At 52.6% G+C, this 19,122-nt stretch overlaps 1 protein-coding gene across 1 annotated transcript in view; it reads left to right on the top strand.

The window, feature by feature from the left end:
• The window catches only part of Obscn (obscurin, cytoskeletal calmodulin and titin-interacting RhoGEF), a 139,479-nt gene that overhangs the window by 76,276 nt on the left and 44,081 nt on the right, over positions 1 to 19,122 (top strand). Inside the window, 15 exon segments of the mRNA XM_029545663.1 lie at positions 3,624 to 3,887; positions 4,205 to 4,468; positions 4,825 to 5,088; positions 5,415 to 5,678; positions 6,556 to 6,822; positions 7,424 to 7,690; positions 7,811 to 8,083; positions 8,611 to 8,886; positions 9,311 to 9,507; positions 9,684 to 9,759; positions 14,977 to 15,249; positions 15,998 to 16,273; positions 16,803 to 17,090; positions 17,213 to 17,548; positions 18,551 to 18,924. Of these exon segments, the coding sequence (XP_029401523.1) occupies positions 3,624 to 3,887; positions 4,205 to 4,468; positions 4,825 to 5,088; positions 5,415 to 5,678; positions 6,556 to 6,822; positions 7,424 to 7,690; positions 7,811 to 8,083; positions 8,611 to 8,886; positions 9,311 to 9,507; positions 9,684 to 9,759; positions 14,977 to 15,249; positions 15,998 to 16,273; positions 16,803 to 17,090; positions 17,213 to 17,548; positions 18,551 to 18,924 (3,959 nt within the window).

Here is a 19,122-nt window from a genome sequence, read left to right as displayed (position 1 = left end):
GATAAAAGTCCATTATGGGAGGGAGACATGAAAACAAGCAGCAGGCAGGGGCAGGAACAGGAAGCTGGAGACTAAAATCTTGAACTGCAAGCATGAAGAAGAAAGTGAACTAGAATTTCATGGGTCTTTAAAGTTTCCAAATGACAAACACCAGCAAGGCCACACCTCTTAACCCTACTCAAACACTGCCGCTAACTAGTAACTAAATATTCAAATGTCAGAGACTATGGGGACCATGACTTTCAAGCCACCATAGCCTATAACACTCTAGTTTCTGGCTTCCTCAAATCTATGTTCTTTTCACTTGTTAGATTCATTCTTCCAGCACACACAGCCCGATGTTTGTCTCTTCTAAGTGTGAAGTTTTAGATTTCATTCGCTCTGAGTCTCATTTACCTCCCACCTATAAATCGTCAGAACCAGGCAGAACTATGTTTCCAGAACAGTGGTTGTCAACCTGAGGGGAGGGGTTAAACAATCCTTCTATAAGGGTGCACATAAGATATCATGCCCATCAGATATTTATATTATGATCCATAATAGTAGCAAAGTTATAGTTAGGAAGTAGGAATGAATACAATGTTATGGTTGGGGGGGTCACCACCCCATGGGGAACTGTATTAAAGGTTTGAAGCATTAGGAAGGTTTAGAACCACTTTTCTCACAGTGATGGGATAGGCTTTGGTTAGATGTTCTTAACCAAAGGAAGAAACTAGAATAAAAGATGGAATAATGAGTGTCACGAATCTGGAACAGCAGGACAAGTCTATTGGGTTTTAAGGCAGAAGAAATTTTAGTGGCTCAATCTCCTGTCCTCAGATGGCTCTCCTAGCTCCGAGTGGAGAGATGACCTAGGGTCGAGAAGAAGAGCACCTATTCCCCAGGCCTATGGCTTTGGGGGCCTCTGGTGGCATCTCTCTTGACCTTGGGTCCATCTCTCAGTCACTCTATTTTAAAAACTTGTTTGCTTTTTTTGAGACAGGGCCTTTTATGTAGCCCTGGCTAGCCTGAAACTCTTCGTGTAGAACAGTCAGTCAGACCTGGAACTGGTGGGGCATCTCCGGCCTTAGCAGCTGAAGTGCAGAGATTACAGGCATGAGCCCCCATGCCAGCCGTGGCCATCTACTTGAAAGGTCACACATGTAGCAGCTGGATGACTGTATTGTTTAGTTCACCATCTAGGTCTCAGAAGTTTGACAACCTTCTCCTTCCCTCTGACCTCTGTCCCTTCTAGTCCAAGTGTCATTTCAATGGTAAAATATTGTTAAAGTCCTCACTTTCCCATGGGGTCACAAAAAGGACCCCTATAAGCCTTTCCTCTTTAGCTGTGGCTTCCACTGAGATGATACAATTAACTACACCCCGAAGTTCTCTCTCTCTCCCTCTCTCTCTCTCTCTCTCTCTCTCTCTCTCTCTCTCTCTCTGCCCCCTCTGTCTTTCTCCTTCTCTACCTCCCCCTTCCCCTTCCCCTTCCCCTCTCCTCCCCCCCCCCCCGCAGCATAGATAGGCTGTAAATTCTCTAAATCTTCAGGTCCTTTTCTATTTTATTTAGTAGTTCTTTGATTTATCTCCCTGTTTTCTCGCTGTTACTATAAGCAGAGAGAAGAAACCATATTATACCTCCAACGCATTGCCTATAAACTCCCTCTGGGGCTCCAGTTTTACTGTTTCCAAGTTCTGCATTCCATGAGGTACCAGAGCAGAACATGGCCAAGGCCCCTGCTACTGTCACAAGGGTCACCTTCCTTCTTTCTAGTTTCATTTCCCATTTCTGTCTGAGGCCTGACCAGATGCAGCATTAATATCCATATTTCCACAGACTCTTCCCAACCATCTTGCTCTTCTCTAATATATACTTCAAAAGTTATCCAGCCTTTATTCTTTACCTGTTCAGACAGCCCCAGATTCTTAGGTATTTGTTACACTAGGATTCTTAAATTTGTGTTGTTTGGGTCACCGTCACAAAGATCAGGTCTCTTAAAACAGAAATTAATTTCCTTTCTATATTGAAGGTCTGTGATCAGATTGACAGCAGGGTTAGCTCTATCAAAGGCCTCTCACTGGGTCCCAGGTAGTTGGAGTCCCCAGGTCTTTATACAATCATCTTGTTTGTATCCAGATGTCTTATCGGGACATGATTCTTATTGGATTAATCACTCATCTGATGACTTCATTTTACATTTCCACCTCTTCAAAGGCCAATTGCCAAGTACAGTTTTTCTGACATTGTATTGATTTAATATACATTTGGAGATGACAGACAATTTCAAATATACCCAGGGTCAGTTCTTACCAGTCAGTGGGAAGGACAACAGGACAGATCCAAGGCTCAAAGTCATGCCTAGGAGGCCCCAGCTGCAGTCTATTTGGGACCAGGTGACATGAGCCATTGGTGTAACCAATGGGTGGAGCGTGACTCTAGTAGTGTCAGGGCAAGAGTGTGGTGTAGAGGAAATATGATCCTAGATGAGCAGTAAAAGTGGGTCCAAGCACGAACAGTACTGAGTTGGAAGCCCTGTGTGAAGGGGCTTCCCATCTATGAAGCTGGAGGGCATCACAGTTGCGAGATGCCCACCATGGAGGTCTGTTGAGAAATGTTTTTACATGTATGGCTTGATCTCAAATGCCCGGCATGTCTCCTAGTGGTGGGAGAGCATAAAGAACAACTGAGAAGATGAATCTGGAATGACACCCATCTGCCTGCGTCTCAGTAGCACAGCAGAGGAGCCTCACTTCACACATTTGGATCTGCCTCTTCCCGTGATCTTCAGCCCTTCTGCCTCCGTTTCCTTCGTGGATACTCAGATAATGACTGTCAAAACTCTCATGAAGTTTCATAGCTTCCGTCCACCTGATCCTTCCTAGCCTTGCCCACATGATTCACAGAAGAGCTGAAGTCCAAGGAGTTCATGGAAGGGTGTGCACCACTCTGCAATGTCAGCTCAGCAGAAAGGCCTCTGTGGAATGAAAGAAGGGAACCGAGACTCTTAGGGACATAGACGGACACAAGCTGCAGCAAAAGGGGGCCATGTGTGAGCTGCAGATGCACAGCCTGGCCATGTTAGGTGCTGGAGAACACACGTGTGTGTGTGGGGGGGGGGGAAGCAAAGACAACAGCCATGCTGACTGTCAGGGGTAAAGATCACAGCTGCCTAAGTAGATCTGGGTGACAGTGTCCCAGTATGAAGGTCATCTTGTCCATCACTGCATGGGATCCAGTCCTGCTTCATGAATTGTGTTATCCAAAAGGCGAAAAGTATCTGCAGCAGCTTCCCCCACAGCCTTGTGCTGCTGTGGGGTTTGTGTTGTTGGAGCCCGTGTGTCTCGTCTTAACTGTCATGTCTTGAACTCCCGTATTTTCTAGGAAACCCGAGGTTCTCCATGTGATTCTGACCACCTTTGGGTTTGCATGCCAGGTTCATGTGAGGTATAAAGCCCGAGGAGGCTGAAGATTAGGCAGTGTGGAGATGCGCACGGTCTAGCCTGAGGATTACCACACCAAATTCTCAGCAGATTCACGTGTGCCCTTTGGTTGAATTCTGTGTCTTCTCTGGGCGACCCGGGTTTTGACTACCACATGCTCTGATATAATGATCGCTCCCGTGTCTTTCTGACCTCCCTAGCACTGCCCCCCAAGTTCACAGAGGGTCTGAAGGAGGAAGAGGCCACAGAAGGGACCATGGTGACACTGAGGTGCCAGATGAGCAAAGAAGCCGCAGTGGAGTGGAGGAAGGGAGCAAAGACTCTCAGAGATGGGGGCAGATACAGCCTGAGGCAGGATGGGGCTGTGTGTGAGCTGCAGATCCGTGACCTGGCTGTGGAAGACGCTGGGGAGTTCTCATGTGTGTGTGGGCAGGAGAAGACGTCAGCCACACTGAGTGTCAAGGGTAAAGATCATCTGTGGTCACCTGAACGTATGTCTGTTCTCCATATGTGACATACCTCCTGCAGAGTGATCCAGGGGCCATCAGTCCTGTAATCATGGTCATCGGGGGCTCTCCAACATCACTTACAACTGTACAGGAGATGTTCTCATGTTCATGTCCACCCCAACTCCTGGGGTCGTGCTTCCCTTCTGCCTGTTCCCTTGTTGTTCCTGACATAACACCTTTGTTAGAATGTGTGTCTCCTTGTGTATCCCGTGTTCTGTGGAGCATGTCCTTCAAAGAGTCCCAAGTTCTCAGTGTGTGCTTGGCCCTTTCAGCCCTGCCCCTCAGATTCATAGAAGACATGAGAAGCCAAGAGGCCACAGAAGACACCATGGCCATTTTGAGGTGCCAGATGAGCAAGGCTGCCCCTGTGGAATGGAGGAAGGGGTCTGAGACCCTGAGAGACGGGGGCAGATACAGCCTGAGGCAGGAAGGGGCTGTGTGTGAGCTGCAGATCCGTGGCCTGGCTGTGGAAGATTCTGGGGAGTACTCATGTGTGTGTGGGCAGGAGAAGACTTCAGCCACACTCAGTGTCAAGGGTAAAGATCACGTGTGGCCACCTGAACCTGAGGCGTCTCCATGTTGTCTCATTGCTATATCTGTTCTCCATATGTGACATAGTTCCTGTGGTGACCCAGTGGCCATTTGTTCTACCACTACAGTCATCTGGGCATCTCCATCTGTGCTTTCTGCATGCCCAGGAGATGTTCTGTGTTCACATCTGTGCCACTGCCCTCTCTGTTCCCCATGAGTTTGCCTCTGTCACCATCTGCACCTTCCTTCATATGTTCACAGTGTGTTTTTTTTTTAATAGTGTATCATTCTTTGTGAACTGCGTGTCTTGTGTGCGGTGTTCTCTGACTTCATGTTCTCAGTGTCTGCTTGGCCCTTTCAGCCCTGCCCCCCAGATTCATAGAAGATTTGAGCAGCCAGGAGGCCACGGAAGGCACTGTGGCTACTCTGAGGTGCCAGATGAGCAAGGCTGCCCCTGTGGAGTGGAGGAAGGGGTCTGAGATCCTGAGAGATGGGGGCAGATACAGCCCGAGGCAGGATGGGGCCGTGTGTGAGCTGCAGATCCGTGACCTGGCTGTGGAAGATGCTGGGGAGTTCTCATGTGTGTGTGGGCAGGAGAAGACATCAGCCATACTGAGTGTCAAGGGTAAAGATCACATGTGTCCACCTGAACCTGTGGCTTAGTGTCTCCATATTGTCTTAGTGCTGTCTGACTTCATATGTGACACAGCTACTGTGGTGACTCAGTGGCCATCTGGCCTGTATCTGGAATCATTCTGTTCGCTGAAGACATATTCTCATTTTCAAATCTATTGCTCTGCCTTCTGATCCTCATGGAGTTTTTCCTCCCTCCCACCCTCTATACCTTCCTTTACCTGTTTTCTGTGGTGTTCCTAGTTCTTTGTGGGTGCGTGTCCTGTGTACAAGATCTTCCAGTGTCAAGTTCTCAGTGACTCCTTGGTCCTTTCCCAGCCTTGCCAGCTAGATTCATAGAAGCCTTGAGAAGCCAAGAGGCCACGGAAAGTTCAACGATCACATTGCGGTGTGAGCTAAGCAAGAAGGCCCCTGTGGTGTGGAGGAAAGGGTCCGAGACCCTAAGAAATGGGGCCAGATACAGCCTGAGGCAGGATGGGGCTGTGTGTGAGCTGGAGATCCATGACCTGACTGTGGAAGATGCTGGCGAGTACTCATGCACATGTGGGCAGGAGAGAACCTCAGCCACACTGAGCATTATGGGTAAATGCCTCCTGTGGCCACATGATGGTCTTGGACTTCCGTTCTTGTTCTATATCTGCCTTGTTCTACTTGAGCTCTCCCCAGGGTTGCCTCATTCATGACTGGTCTCAGCCACAGCACTCTTCAGGGTCTTGGTGTCTGTACCTCAACCCTTATGTCCTCTCACCACCAGTCACCATGCTGGGGCAGAATCCTCCCCTCCCCCACCATGTTATCAAACGTTCTGCCTTTTGCCATCTATATTTCAGTTTCTGTGTGTCAGGTTTAGCCAAATACTCTCTTTTTCTGCGGGTAAGTTGGATATCCAGAGAGAACAGGTGGGTCCCCCAGTAGGTCCCATACTCTTCAGAGTGGGGACATGTTCCTTGAGTGGCCAGTGGTTGCTCCAGAACCATACCTGATATCACAAGATCTGGCTATTTCCTGGGGTCTATGGGACATAGTGTGCCTTAGTATCAGAGGGACAAGTCCATGCCAGCAGCCTGGGAAGGGCAAGGCTATAATCCAAGGTCTGATCTGAGGCTGTGATCTTGGAGAACAAAACCCTCTCTGGGTTCTGGTCTATAGGAACATGACTAGATGTGATTCTCTTCTGGATGGTCTGATCTGAGTGTCTCCCTGGGTCCTTTGTATATAGCCCTGCAGGGGATCGGATTGTCTAAAAGGGAGGAAAGCACCCAGGGTCAGATCTTGAGTACTTTCTAACCTTCCCATCAGCTCCCTTGCCCTGAAGCCCACCTAGGCCCATGTCCCCATCCTGCATCAACCCCAGGGCTGTCTTGGGACTATAGAGGAGCTTGGTGTCACCCTGTCTGGTACCTTAGGTTACTCAGAGGCAAGGCTGAGTTGAGTCTGCTAGCCTCTCATCTTCTTGCAGCTCCACAGGTGGTATTCCAGAAGCCACTGCAGAATCTGCAAGCAGAAGAAGGCTCCATGGCCAGTCTGCAGTGTGAGCTGTCAGTCCCCAACACTGCTGTGGTCTGGAGCAAGGGTGGCCTGGAGCTGCAGGATGACACGCGCCGAGAGGCACGGCAGCAGGGGTGTGTGGCAGAGCTGTTGCTTAGGGACCTGCGTCGTGAGGATGCGGGCGAGTACAGTTGCACCTGTGGCTCTCAGACCACAAGCGCCACGCTCATGGTCACAGGTGAGTGCCCAGGGCTGGTTGACTCCAGGCTTGTGAGCTGGCTGTGTGGGTACAGTTTTCACGCTGACCTTCACAGTCGCAATCCTGGTTCATGGATCCCAGCCAGAAGTCACTCAAAGTGGTAGCCTTGCGGTCTGCTTCCCTAAACCGTAGCTGGACCTCTGAGGGTCTCCTGAGCAAATCCTTCATTGTCATTTTTCAGGGACATTGTTCATGCTGTCCTGCCTATGGTAGCTTCTTCACTGTCTTGCCAGATGACCCAAGTCTTCTGTGTCCTCTGTCTCCATATCTGTCCCATAACCCTTTCTGGCCCATATTATATATATTATAATTATATTATACTTATTCTCACTTCAGGGTCCCCATGACCTCAGCTGCTCCTGTTATCTGTAGCTCCTCAGGGACATCCTTCCATGTGCTCTCCCTTCCCTGCTAGCTTCAGGTGCAGAAACCCCTTTCACTGCTGTATACAGCTCTGCAGTTCCTCCCTGCAGTGGTATCCTGTGAATCTTGATCACAAATCTACTGTGGGTGATTCCCTGACTGTAACAACCTTATCAAGCCAGGGACCTGTTCTCATTGCTGTCCCTCGACCTTGCAGCTGCTCCTGTGCGGTTCCTTCGGGAGCTGCAGGCCCAGGATGTAGATGAGGGGGCCACCGCACGCCTGCGCTGTGAGCTGAGCCGGGAGGCTGTGAGCATAGAGTGGCGCAAGGGCTCCTTGCAGATTTTTCCTTGTGCTAAGTACCAGATGGTGCAGGAGGGCACAACTGCGGAGCTGCTGGTCCATGGGGTGGAGCAGGAGGATGCAGGTGAATACACCTGTGATGCAGGCCACAAGCAGAGCATCGCCAGGCTCTCTGTCCGAGGTGAGCTGCCTCTGGTTGGTATACGCCCCAGCCCTCTCCCCCTCCTTGAAGAGCAGGGGACCTTATTCAGAGTCAGGGAGCTGGAACCCGTGGCTCTAAGTATTCTTTGATGGTTCTCAGCCCCCAAGCCCAAGTTCAAGACCGACCTGCAAAGCACAGAGCAGGAAGCAGGTGGCACGGCACGGCTGTGTTGTCAACTGAGCGAAGCTGAGCCAGGGACTCCAGTGCAGTGGCTCAAGGAGGGAGTGGAGCTGCACGTCGGCACCAAGTATGAGATGCGGCGCCAAGGGGCTATGTGTGAGCTGCTGATCCATGGGCTAGAGGCCAAGGACACCGGTGAATATGCCTGCCTGGTGGGTGGCCAGAAGACCTTGGCCTCCCTTAGAGTCAAAGGTGAGTAGCTAGACTCCATGAGGAAAGTTTGATCCCTAGGGATCTCCTGGGTGCAGCTTACACTGGGGCCAGGACCTTCGTATCATAGCTCTCTCCATCTCGTGTCTACACTACATCCAGTTCTGATTCTCTGAAGGGCCCTAACAGCCAGGACAGACCTCAGTCCCCATAGGTGGCCCTCCCTCCTCTTCTCCAGCCAGCAGGAAATTCAGCATTGCTTTGGGGGCATTATCTGAGCCCTTACTTATTCTTATAGAAGGTTTTGCTTCATGGTGAAATAGCCAAAATAGGGCTGGCAGCGGTATCAGGGCCAACCACAGCACTCAGCCCTGTGTAACCAGTTTTCCTCTTGGACTGTGGGGAAGCAAGTGACCCAGCTCAGCTTCCATGCTGTAAGGCCAGCAGGTGACCTGCTGTGTCAAGGAGCAGAAGAGCCCTGGATGTCAAGGAAGGCTTTCAGGAGAAGAGGCCATGGGAATTTGGCTCAGACTGATAAAGACCCTCTCTCCTCTGTGCTCCTCCTTCAGAGCCTGAGGTGACCATCGTGCGGGGACTCGTGGACATGGAGGTGCAGGCCGATGAGGACGTGGAGTTCACTTGCAAGGTGTCACAGGCAGGAGCCACAGACGTGCAGTGGCACCTCCAAGGTCTGCCACTGCAGAGCAACGAAGTGACAGAGGTGGCTGTCCTCGGAGACGGCTGTACCCACGTGCTCCAGTTGAAGGGTGTGACACTGGAGGATGCTGGCACTGTCTCCTTCCACGTGGGCGGCCATTCATCTTCTGCTCAGCTCACAGTCCGAGGTATCTGGCTCTGGTGGATCGTGGCTCCTGAGAGAAGAATGTTCAGGCTTAGGCAAATTTGGGGAACCCAGATAGATAGGCACTCTTGGGAGGCCAAGGTTCTGGTTGTGAGGACCTGTGTGGTATTTTCACACATGGATTTGGCAGGTAGGCAGGTACAGTGGGCTCCCCAGAAGCTCATATGGTTGGTGCTAGAACCTACTTACTAACCCTCAGAGATTCTGCAGACAGTGCTGCTCCAAGTCCTAGGTTACCTCTCGATTCTCTGTGGGCCTGAACCCGGGGTGTGTGCTCTATATAGATCTTGAGAGGGAGAGAGTTGGGGATTGGGTTGAGGTAGCATGTGACTCCAGGGATGTGGGAGCTCTACCCTTTGAGAGAACATTCCAGATGCGAAGGCTGATGCCCATGCTTCTGTGTCTAGTCCCCGAGGTGACCGTTCTGGAGCCCCTGAAGGATGTGCAGCTCAGCGAGGGCCAGGATGCCCACTTCCGGTGCCGACTGTCCAGGGCCTCGGGCCAGGAGGCTCGCTGGGCTTTGGGAGGGGTTCCCTTGCAGTGCAACGAGATGAACGACATCACTGTGGAGCAGGGCACACTCTACCTGCTCACTCTGCACAAGGTGGGGTTCTGCTTCTCCCTGCACATAGAAGGTTCTGAGACCGTTTGGGAAGGTCTTCCTCCAGGGCATTGGGTTGAGGAGGTGACAAACCCCTATCACTGGGGCCCGTGAAGATGGATCGATCCCTTTTGGACAGGGTGGAGTGCCAACCAAGCATCTTCCTCCTGCCTCCTCAGGTGACTCTCGAGGATGCTGGAACCATCACTCTCCAAGTGGGCTCATGCTCCTCAGAGGCCCAGCTGAAGGTCACAGGTGGGCATCCCTATCCTACCTCCGCCTCGCCCAGTGGGTGTCCTTTGTCTCCTGGCTCTGCAGCTGCTGCAGAGGGGGTTAGACGCCCAAGATTTCTAGCTGTGATTTTTTGAATGGGGGCTGGCAATTTTCCAATGTGTGTGTGGTCTCTCAGTCCAGAATTGCCACTGCCTCCTGGAAAAGCTAGAGAGTCTGGCTAACCTGGGCTAGGCCTTTACATAGAGACAAGGGCCAACCGTGTGGTTTAGGTCCTTGTACGTGCATATATGTCCATGATGGTGTGTATTTACTTACTCGAAAGGCTTAGAGATATGGGTATAACCACACACCTATGACTCATTCGTGGATGTGGCCATAGTAAATGTGGCCTGTGCCTGGAACCTTCAGGAACCTTCAGTGTAGAGTACACCTTGTCCCCAGAATATGTCCATCCTGTAGAGCTCGGCTTTGAGCCACCTTCCCGTACTGCCCCCCGCCCTGTTCTCGGTGTGATCCCACTGGAGCTTTAACCCTCCTCCCACTTATTACTTACTCATCTCCTGTGCATCCATCCATCCATTTACAGCCACCATTTGTCTCCACCCAAGCCCATTCTTCATCAGGCTTCCATTCATCTTTCATCCATCTTCCACATCATGCTACCTATTTATCTCGCTATTGTTTGTCCATCTATCTACCTACCATCCATTTATCATTCACCCATATAACCACTCACCCATCTACCATCCACACACATCCATTAATTTACTTACTATCCCACCATTCACCCATTCATCCACCCATCTATTCCTCATTTGCCATCCAACCTTATTTGCCCCTCTTCACCACTGGATGACACCTCTGATCTCCTACCCTTCATGTCTAGGAGTTCAGGATGGCTTACATGTAGCTTTGCTATAATGGAACCCTCAGTCGCTGAGGGGAGCTGGACATGGAGAACAGAGCATATTCTGAATGCCATTTTCCTCTGGAACTTTGGAGATCACCCGACATGGTCAACTCTATGGGGCTGAGAAAGGCTGCCAAGTGCCAATGCCTTTAAGTTGATTGGGGAAGAATTTCATGGTTGTCTTGAGTAGGGGCAGGGCATAAAGAGCCTGTATTTCCTGGGGGACAACGTGGAACTGCAGGATTGCTTTGGCCCTGCTCTAGGCTAGATGTTCCCGTTCTGAGAGAGCTGGCTCATCTGCAGCTTTGTGGGGCCTAAGGGGAAGTGGGCACCCAGGTAGCTTTGTGATGGCCAGGCTGGGAACTGGTGCTAGAGGAGGACAGTCATTGGGGGATTATGTGGAAAGACTTCTAAAGGAGCTGTCTGGAGTGATCCTGGGGGCTGTCCTGTCTCCCTGGGTGCTGATGTCCTTCCAAATGGATCCTGGCTGGCTCTTCTCAGTCTCATCCTGGGCTATAAAAGCAAATGAAGCAGAGGGATCTGGACTTTGCCAGTTGACCCCGAGAAGGCATCTGGTCAACGTTCAGAGAAGAACACAGGGTGGTGGTGGCATCCTCCTTGCCTGGCTCCAGGTAGCAAGCAAGTGTTGAAAGGGATTGTTGATTCTTTTTCCCCATCTGGTCTGGGCCATGGGAAAGTCATCTATGAAACCATTACTGCCCCGCAGTGCTTCGGCCATCCATTCGCTGTGATTACTCCAAATATCCATTCAAGAGGTTGATGGGGTGCAGGGGAACCAGGTGGAGGACATTTACCCCAATGAGGCTCCTGAGCTTGGAGCCTGCTGTGCAGTGGGGGTGTTGGTGGGGGTGCAGTATACCCAGCAACTAAGGCCCCTGAGTCCGGCTGGCAGAATCACGGAGGACATCTAGATAGCCCCTGTCTGTGTCTATACCCTGAGGGATGGAGAGCCACTTCCAGGGACTGAGCACCATGGTCATGGAACAACAGGTCCTGGCTGCCTCCTTCTTCCCATACTAGGTCAGAGGAGACACCTGTTGTCAGAAAGAGCCCCAAATGTAGAGTTTGTCCTTTGTTCCTTCTGAAAAAGATGCCAGATAGATGTTGTTGGCCTCCTGGGGATGAAGCCAGAAGTGCTCCAACTGTGTATGAGATGTTCATTAGCTCACAGGCTTTTCCTGGGCACCATGTGGATTGTCTCTGCTTTTCTCCCAGCCAACTGGTTGGGATGGGCTTCAGGACCTCTGGTCCAAGCTGTTCTGGTCTGGGTAGTACCTGATTGCTGAAGATTCCAGGTGGCCCACATCAGTCAATCTCAAGGTTGTTCCAGCAAAGCCACTTGGGATCCCAGTGCTGGGTACAACAATAGTTCCTCTTTACATTCTGTACAACACAGGACAGCTGACTAGAACAGTGGGTTCCCCACACACTAGGCAGTTCTCCAACAGATACCAACTGGATGCACTTTAACTTGGTTCAGTTCTGACACTACCCACTGTGAGCACAGACTCAGTCCCATGAGATGCCTCCACCAGCAAAGTCAGCTGCAAATCTAAGCTTGTTGACTAAGTGGATGTGAGTGAGGCTCACACTGTCCACCTGGGTTTGCCCAGTTTTCTAGGACAGCTGGGAGTCATGAAACAGTTACTGCTACTGGTTTGTCACACAGAACACTGCTCAGCAACAGTCAGAGACTAGCTAGTGTTGGGGGCAGCCGATGGGTACCCCATCCATTGTCCTCTGATCAGGCTCCATGCCCTTGGCACCCTAAATCTTGAAGTCCATCAGATTTGCTTACATTCACCTCCAACCTTGCTGCTCTCTCTGAGACTGGTGAGTAGGGCAAGACTTTTGTACCCTCTTGTCATTTGGTCTTCCTGGTGACCAGCCCCTTCCTGAAGCTCACATGTCATTAGCATAGCCTCTGATGTGATCAATAGGTTAGCTATACATAAGAACACTTGTGACATCCAGAAAATTCTGTGTTAGGACCTGGGACAGAGAACAACCTAGGTGTTGGATCACAGTCCCACACCAGTGCCCCTGAGGGTGTCCCCCTCGCTATAGACCCCAGGGAACCCCAGCCCAGGCTTCCTTCTCGCCTTCTTGAACAGAGGCAGCACCATGCCTGGTACGAGGCTTGCAGAATGTGGATGTCTTCGCGGGGGAGGTGGCCACGTTCTCCTGTGAGGTATCTCGTGCAGGCGGGCCAGAGGCCCGCTGGTGGCTGGATGGCACCCTGCTTCAGAACAGCCCTGAGAGTGCCATCACTGTACAGGAGGGCACTGTTCACTCCCTCGTGCTCTCGGGCCTGGGGGTGGCTGATTCAGGCACCATCACCTTCCGCACAGGGCCCCTGGTCTCCACAGCCAAGTTATTGGTCAAAGGTATTGGCCAATGGGGACCTCCCCATGCTGGTGCTTCCGCTCTTGCTGTCCCCGCATGCCTCCTGCAGAGTTCTGGGGAATTGAGGAGTGTCAGGTACTGACCCCAAGGGCCGTAGACTGGGCATTGCTCTATGCCTATCATGTACCCAGGACAGTCCCACGTGGGCAGAGGATGAGCTTCCATTCATTTCCTGAATGGGAAGACTAGTCTCCATGAATTGTTTAGCTGGAGACTGGCCTGCACATTTGCTGTGTTGGACCTACACACACTGACCTGGTTTACCATCCTACTGGCTAGACATTCCAGCCAGAAAGGGCGGTGTGTGGGGGGTGGTGCTTCCTGGGCTCCTGATGGAGAAACTGCTGCTTCCGGTTCTAGTTTGTCCCTGTACACACCTGCTTCTATTCCTGTGGGAACCAATCTGGGGAAGAGTTGGCTGGGCAGGGAGTGCAGAGGGCTACCAGGGACTCCAAACAGTGCATCTGAGTCTTTCATCCAGTGCCTTTGCCTAAGGCCTCCCATAAGCCCTCAGAGAACCAGATCCAGAATGAGCAGCCATTGGCTGAGTAGGATTTCAACAGGTGGGGATGGGATGGGACCCAAGGGAATCAGCTAGCATCTTTACACTCATGGAGAGGGGCAAGATGGGCTGCAGCTTCAGACTGCTGGGATCTGGGATCCAGGTGTGTTTAAGGTGGGACCTGTGTGTTCACCGTGGGCTAGAGGGACCCAGCCTGGACAGGCAGCCTGACATTGTCATCTGCCACAGGCAGAATGAAGCATGTCTGGTGTGTAAGGCTCTTAGGCAGCCATGATGGGTCCCCTTCCTGGCCACCTACCAGGCACCTGTTGCTAAGCCATTGCCTACCAAAGTTCCATGCTTGCAGCAGCTGAAGCCACTAACACAGACAGCGGAAGGCGGGTGGGCCCTGGTGGCACTGTCCCAGGGACTGATGCATGTCTGCCATGTTGGCCGACAGATCCCACAGTGGAGGTGGTGAGTGCCATGCAGGACCTGGTGGTGGAGGAGGGTGGCTCAGCTGAGCTCCTCTGCCAGTACTCACGGCCCGTGCAGGCCACGTGGAAGATGAACGAGCGGGAGGTGTGCGCTGATGGGCACCGTGTCATCATAGAGCAGGACTGGACCGTAGCCAGGCTGACCCTCAGGCCAGCCCTGCCCTGTGACAGCGGCATCTATTCTTGTGAGGCCGCAGGCACTCGAGTTGTGGCACTGCTCCAAGTGCAAGGTGAGGCCACCTGGCAGGCAGGCTTGATATAATTAATTAATCAAGGTAGAAAGGCAGGCAATGGCCGCCAGCCTTGCAGTGCAGGTGACCTATACACTGAGAATATCTATATGGGTGGTGACACAGAGCTATATCTAGGTCAGGGCACAGTCTTGCGAGCTTGTGGCCTCTATGACAAAAGTGGCTAACATAACTGGCAAGAGGGGAGGGGTCTGAACTTAGGAGGTCTTCTGTCAATACAAATTTAGGAAACCATCACAGGCACCAGGAGAGGTCTATCGGTGCTTGTTAGGGACTTTAGGGAAGGGTGTGGCCCACATCTTGAAGCTGCAGGCCCACTGTGGGAAAGGACACAGCTCTGCAATTCCAGAGGGCTTGAGTCTGGATTTGTGAGGTTCTGGTTGGTGAACACCTATGTGGTTTCCCATCTGTGAGGCACAGGATGTCCCTCAGCTGTGTGGAACCCACTGCTAATGTGGAGAGAGGGTGATGGGATGGGCAAGCTGGACGACCACATCTCCTCCAGTGGACCCTGAATGCCACCCTCCATGGTGGCTGCTGGGTCCTGCTCTGTTTGGCTCTTTATAGTTGGGGGAGGGGAGCGGTTCTTGCAAGAGACAGTAGTAAAGAATTGCTGGAGGTTCAAAATCCTAAGCCCCACTTTCTCTACAGCCAAGAACACGGTGTTGCGTGGCCTGGAGAACGTAGATGCATTGGAGGGCGGCGAGGCTCTGTTCGAGTGCCAGCTGTCCCAGCCTGAAGTGGCCGCCCACACCTGGCTGCTGGACGATGAGCCTGTGCACACGTCGGAGAAGGTGGAGATGGTCTACTTTGAGAACGGACTGCGGCACCTGCTTCTGCTCAAAAACCTGAAGCCACAGGACAGTTGCCGAGTGACCTTCCTGGCAGGGGATGTGGTCACGTCCGCATTCCTTACTGTGAGAGGTGCCAAGCTGAGGGAGGGTCTCTGGATGGGTAGATGGGGTGAGACTCTTCCACCAGAGGCTGAGGTGTGAGCAGAGGTGGTAGTGAAGGGGGTCCTATGAGAAGCTGTCCTCTGAGGTTCCTCATCAAAGGCTGTGCAGGAAAGGAGAAGGTTGGATCTGAGTTCTTCCCACCTCCAAGGCTGTGCTGTTATCCCAGTGGAACTCAATGGGATGGAAGGACAGGCCTCTGGGATGAGAGCCACATGTGGGAGAGTCATCGCTGGGAACTGCCACTCTTTGGGGGGGGGACCCCAGTGAGAAGACTGATGTCTCTAGAATCCCTTCCAACAAAGGCTCTACCTGTCTGGGGGAGTTGGTGGGTGTCTCCAGGCTCTTCCCATAGGTGGCTGGACCTCCTTGGTCTACAGGAATTTAGAGACAGTGGGCTGGAGACTGGAATAGGAAACAGGGAGACAAAGGATGTCTCTACGACACCTTGCTGATAGATCTCCCTGAAATCACTCAGGACTTCCCCCTTAGAGTCCCTGGCAGCCATTAGAGCAGTGACAGTGGGACCTGTGGGTGAGGGTTCTTGACCTCCCAACATGAGGCCTTCCCGGTCCAGACGATTAGGTGAATTGTCATTCTGAGACACCTCCAACTTGAGGCTGGGTTGAAGGAGGCTTTGTAAGGGTTCAGGGGCCTCGCACTCCTTTTCTGGACTACCCCTACCCTCTGCAAATGCTCATCCATCCTTCTCCCCACAGGCTGGCGCTTGGAGGTCCTAGAGCCCCCACACGATGCATCTGTGAAAGCGGGTATGCAGGTCTGCTTCACGTGCATACTAAGTGAGGCGGTGCCTGTGGGCGAGGCTACTTGGTACATCAACGGGGCTGCCATCCAACCTGATGACGCCGACTGGACAGTCACTGCAGATGGAAGCCACCATGCCCTGACGCTGAGCAACGCCCAGCCCCAACACGCAGGAGAGATCACATTTGCAGCACGGGATGCTGTGGCCTCTGCACGCCTCTCTGTGTTGGGTGAGTGGTTGGCAGAGCTCCCTAAGTTTGGGTCTAAGGCACACCCAACCCCCACCTCCCCGACCCCCAAACCACTTTGCCTCAGATAGATGACCATCAAGAACTGGATTCTGTGTTGTTCCATTAGACCCCCAGAGCCTGAGGATAGAGTGGCTGACTAGAGATGCTTAAGCTCATCCTTGAGCACTCCTTGAGGCCAGAGTCTCTTGAGATCTTATTCTGTCCCCTTCTTCTTTGTCTAGTATAGATCTAAGCCTAGATCTTGGGGGGGGAGGGTCAAGAGGAAGGAGGTCCTCAAGTCCCATGGCTGCTCTTAATGATGGATGCCAAGATGCACAGACACTAATCCATGGTGACTTCAGGAGCATCCCTTGCTTCCCAAAACAGTCTGCCCCACTAGGTTCAGGGTCCTACAGAGCTTATAAAGAGTCTACCCTGAACTGTATGCAATGTCTAGGGCTGGACCCCAGCAACTGCTGGAAGGACTGCATGCCTCAATGTGTGTGTTAATCTGCCCTCTTCCATGCAGCTCTTCCCGACCCCCCTGAAGATGCTGAAGTGGTGGGTCGTAGCGACCATTCTGTGACCTTATCCTGGGTGGCTCCCATGAGTGATGGTGGCGGGGGTCTATGTGGTTATCGTGTGGAGATGAAGGAGGCATCCACAGGCCAGTGGCAGTTGTGCCACGACTTGGTACCTGGCCCAGAGTGCGTGGTGGACGGCCTGGTCCCTGGGAAGACCTACCGCTTCCGAGTGGCAGCTGTGGGTCCAGCAGGTGCTGGGGAGCCTGTACATCTGCCCCAGATGGTCAAGATAGGTAAGTTACTGTTTTCAGTCCAAGAGAGAGCCCAGCTGCGTAAGGTGGAGGGAGGGAGCCTTACAGGGTGAGGCAATGATTCTGGCTGATATGGCCTCTCCTCTGTGGATACTGTTCTTCAGCAGAGCCAATGGAACCTAAACCAGCCCCAGCCCCAGCCCCAGCCCCAGCCCCAGCCCCAGCCCCAGCCCCAGCCCCAGCCCCAGCCCCAGCCCCAGCAACACGGCAGGCAGTGGTTGGTGAAGACCTGTGTCTGGAGTTGGAAGTGGCAGCTGATGCTGGCGAGGTCGTCTGGCACAAGGGAACAGAGCGCATCCAGCCTGGCGGGCACTTTGAGATCCTCTCGCAGGGTCAGCGGCAGATGCTGGTGATCAAGGGCTTTAGGACCGAAGACCAAGGGGAGTACCGCTGTGGTCCCATCCAGGGTCTGCCCTCCTCAGGAGCTGCCACGTTCAATGGTGCGTCTGGGGCCTGGAGCTGGATGCTCTGGCCAAGGGGGAAGGGTTGATTGGCCTTTCTTTTTTATGTGTTCTGGAGACAAAGCTGAGAGTCCTTTCCATGAATCCATGTGACATGCAGAAAAATCAAGGCTTGGCCAGATGAGGCAGGTCTCATGTGACTGAATTATTCTGTAGGGAGCCTCCTGTCCCTGAGTAGGATTGATGGTAGATTTCTTAAGTTTTTGGACCCCTGCCCACAAGAGTCTGGAGGCCTTTTCTGAAGCTGTTTCCGCTTGGATCATGGCCTCTTCTCAGTGTTCCTCGCATTCCAAGGTGCTCCCGTACACTACACACTGTCAGCACTGTGACCCACCCCCACTGCGACCCTTCCCACCCTGGGAAGTTCCCTCTGCACTCTAGCATGTCCCCACTATGACCCTCCCTTGCTCTTAGTCCTCTTCTGCTCCTCTGTGCCTGAAGTCCTACCTCCACTAAGAGTTTCTCGCCCCTCGCCCCTCGCCCCATGCTCTCCCGATTGTGCTGAGTCTATCCCTTAACTCAGTCCTCCTGATGGAAGCCCTCCGTATTCTGGGCACCTCCTTTATCTACTGCACTCTGAGCCACACACTGCACTAGGGTCTCCTCTTGCCTTCTGGGCCTGCCCCAGTGTAAGCACATCCTCTCTATGTAGTGCTAATGTCCCTGTGAACCTGGGCTCCTGTACCAGCAGCAGGGCTGAAGAGGCGGAAAGAGACCTAATTTTATTTTTGCTGAGATAGCTTCTGTTCTGGTCAAATTACTGTAGGCCCCTTGCAGGAGGTGGGGTGAGGCAGAGAAAAAAATGGAGGTAAGGATCTGAGGCTTGGAGAGTTTCAGAATAGGTAAAGGTACCTGGCATATGATGGAGAACAGAGGTCCAGACAACCACAGCCGGGTCATACCCCATCCAACAGCACAGGCAGGCTTGGGCTTGCTGCTCTGTCTATCCTCACCCAGTGACAGTTCTGTTGCCTTCCTCAGTGGTTATGACCTCAGGCTCTGGGGATGAGGTCCCGGCACAGCCTAGCCTGCCTCCTGAGGCAGCCCAGGAGGGTGACCTGCATCTGCTTTGGGAGGCCCTTGCCCGGAAGCGCCGCATGAGTCGGGAGCCCACGCTGGACTCCATCAGCGAGCTGCCTGAGGAAGACAGCCGTGTGCAGCATCTGCGGCAGGAGGCAGAAGAGACAGCTCCCGACCTCTCTGAGGGCTACTCTACAGCGGATGAGCTAGCACGCACAGGAGAGGCCGACCTCTCACACACCAGCTCTGACGATGAGTCTCGGGCTGGCACTCCTTCCCTAGTTACCTACCTCAAGAAGGCCGGGGGTCCTGGGATCTCACCCTTGGCCAGCAAGGTGAGCTTCCTAGTTGGCCTGCAAGAAGGGGGTGGGGTGGGAGGACTCAGGTCTTCACCGTCCCTTTCAGTGCCCATCTCCAATCCCACAACTCACCCATCCATTCATCCATCTCAGTGCCATCTATCCATAGTGCATAATCTTTCCATCTCAGCATCCATCAATTAATCTACCATCCACTCCTCCACCTATATCTGC

This window comes from Mus pahari, chromosome 14 (assembly GCF_900095145.1).
Source record: "Mus pahari chromosome 14, PAHARI_EIJ_v1.1, whole genome shotgun sequence".
Lineage (NCBI taxonomy): Eukaryota > Metazoa > Chordata > Mammalia > Rodentia > Muridae > Mus > Mus pahari.
Note: the sequence above shows the minus strand (reverse complement) of the source record. Positions and strands in the feature narration are given on the sequence as shown.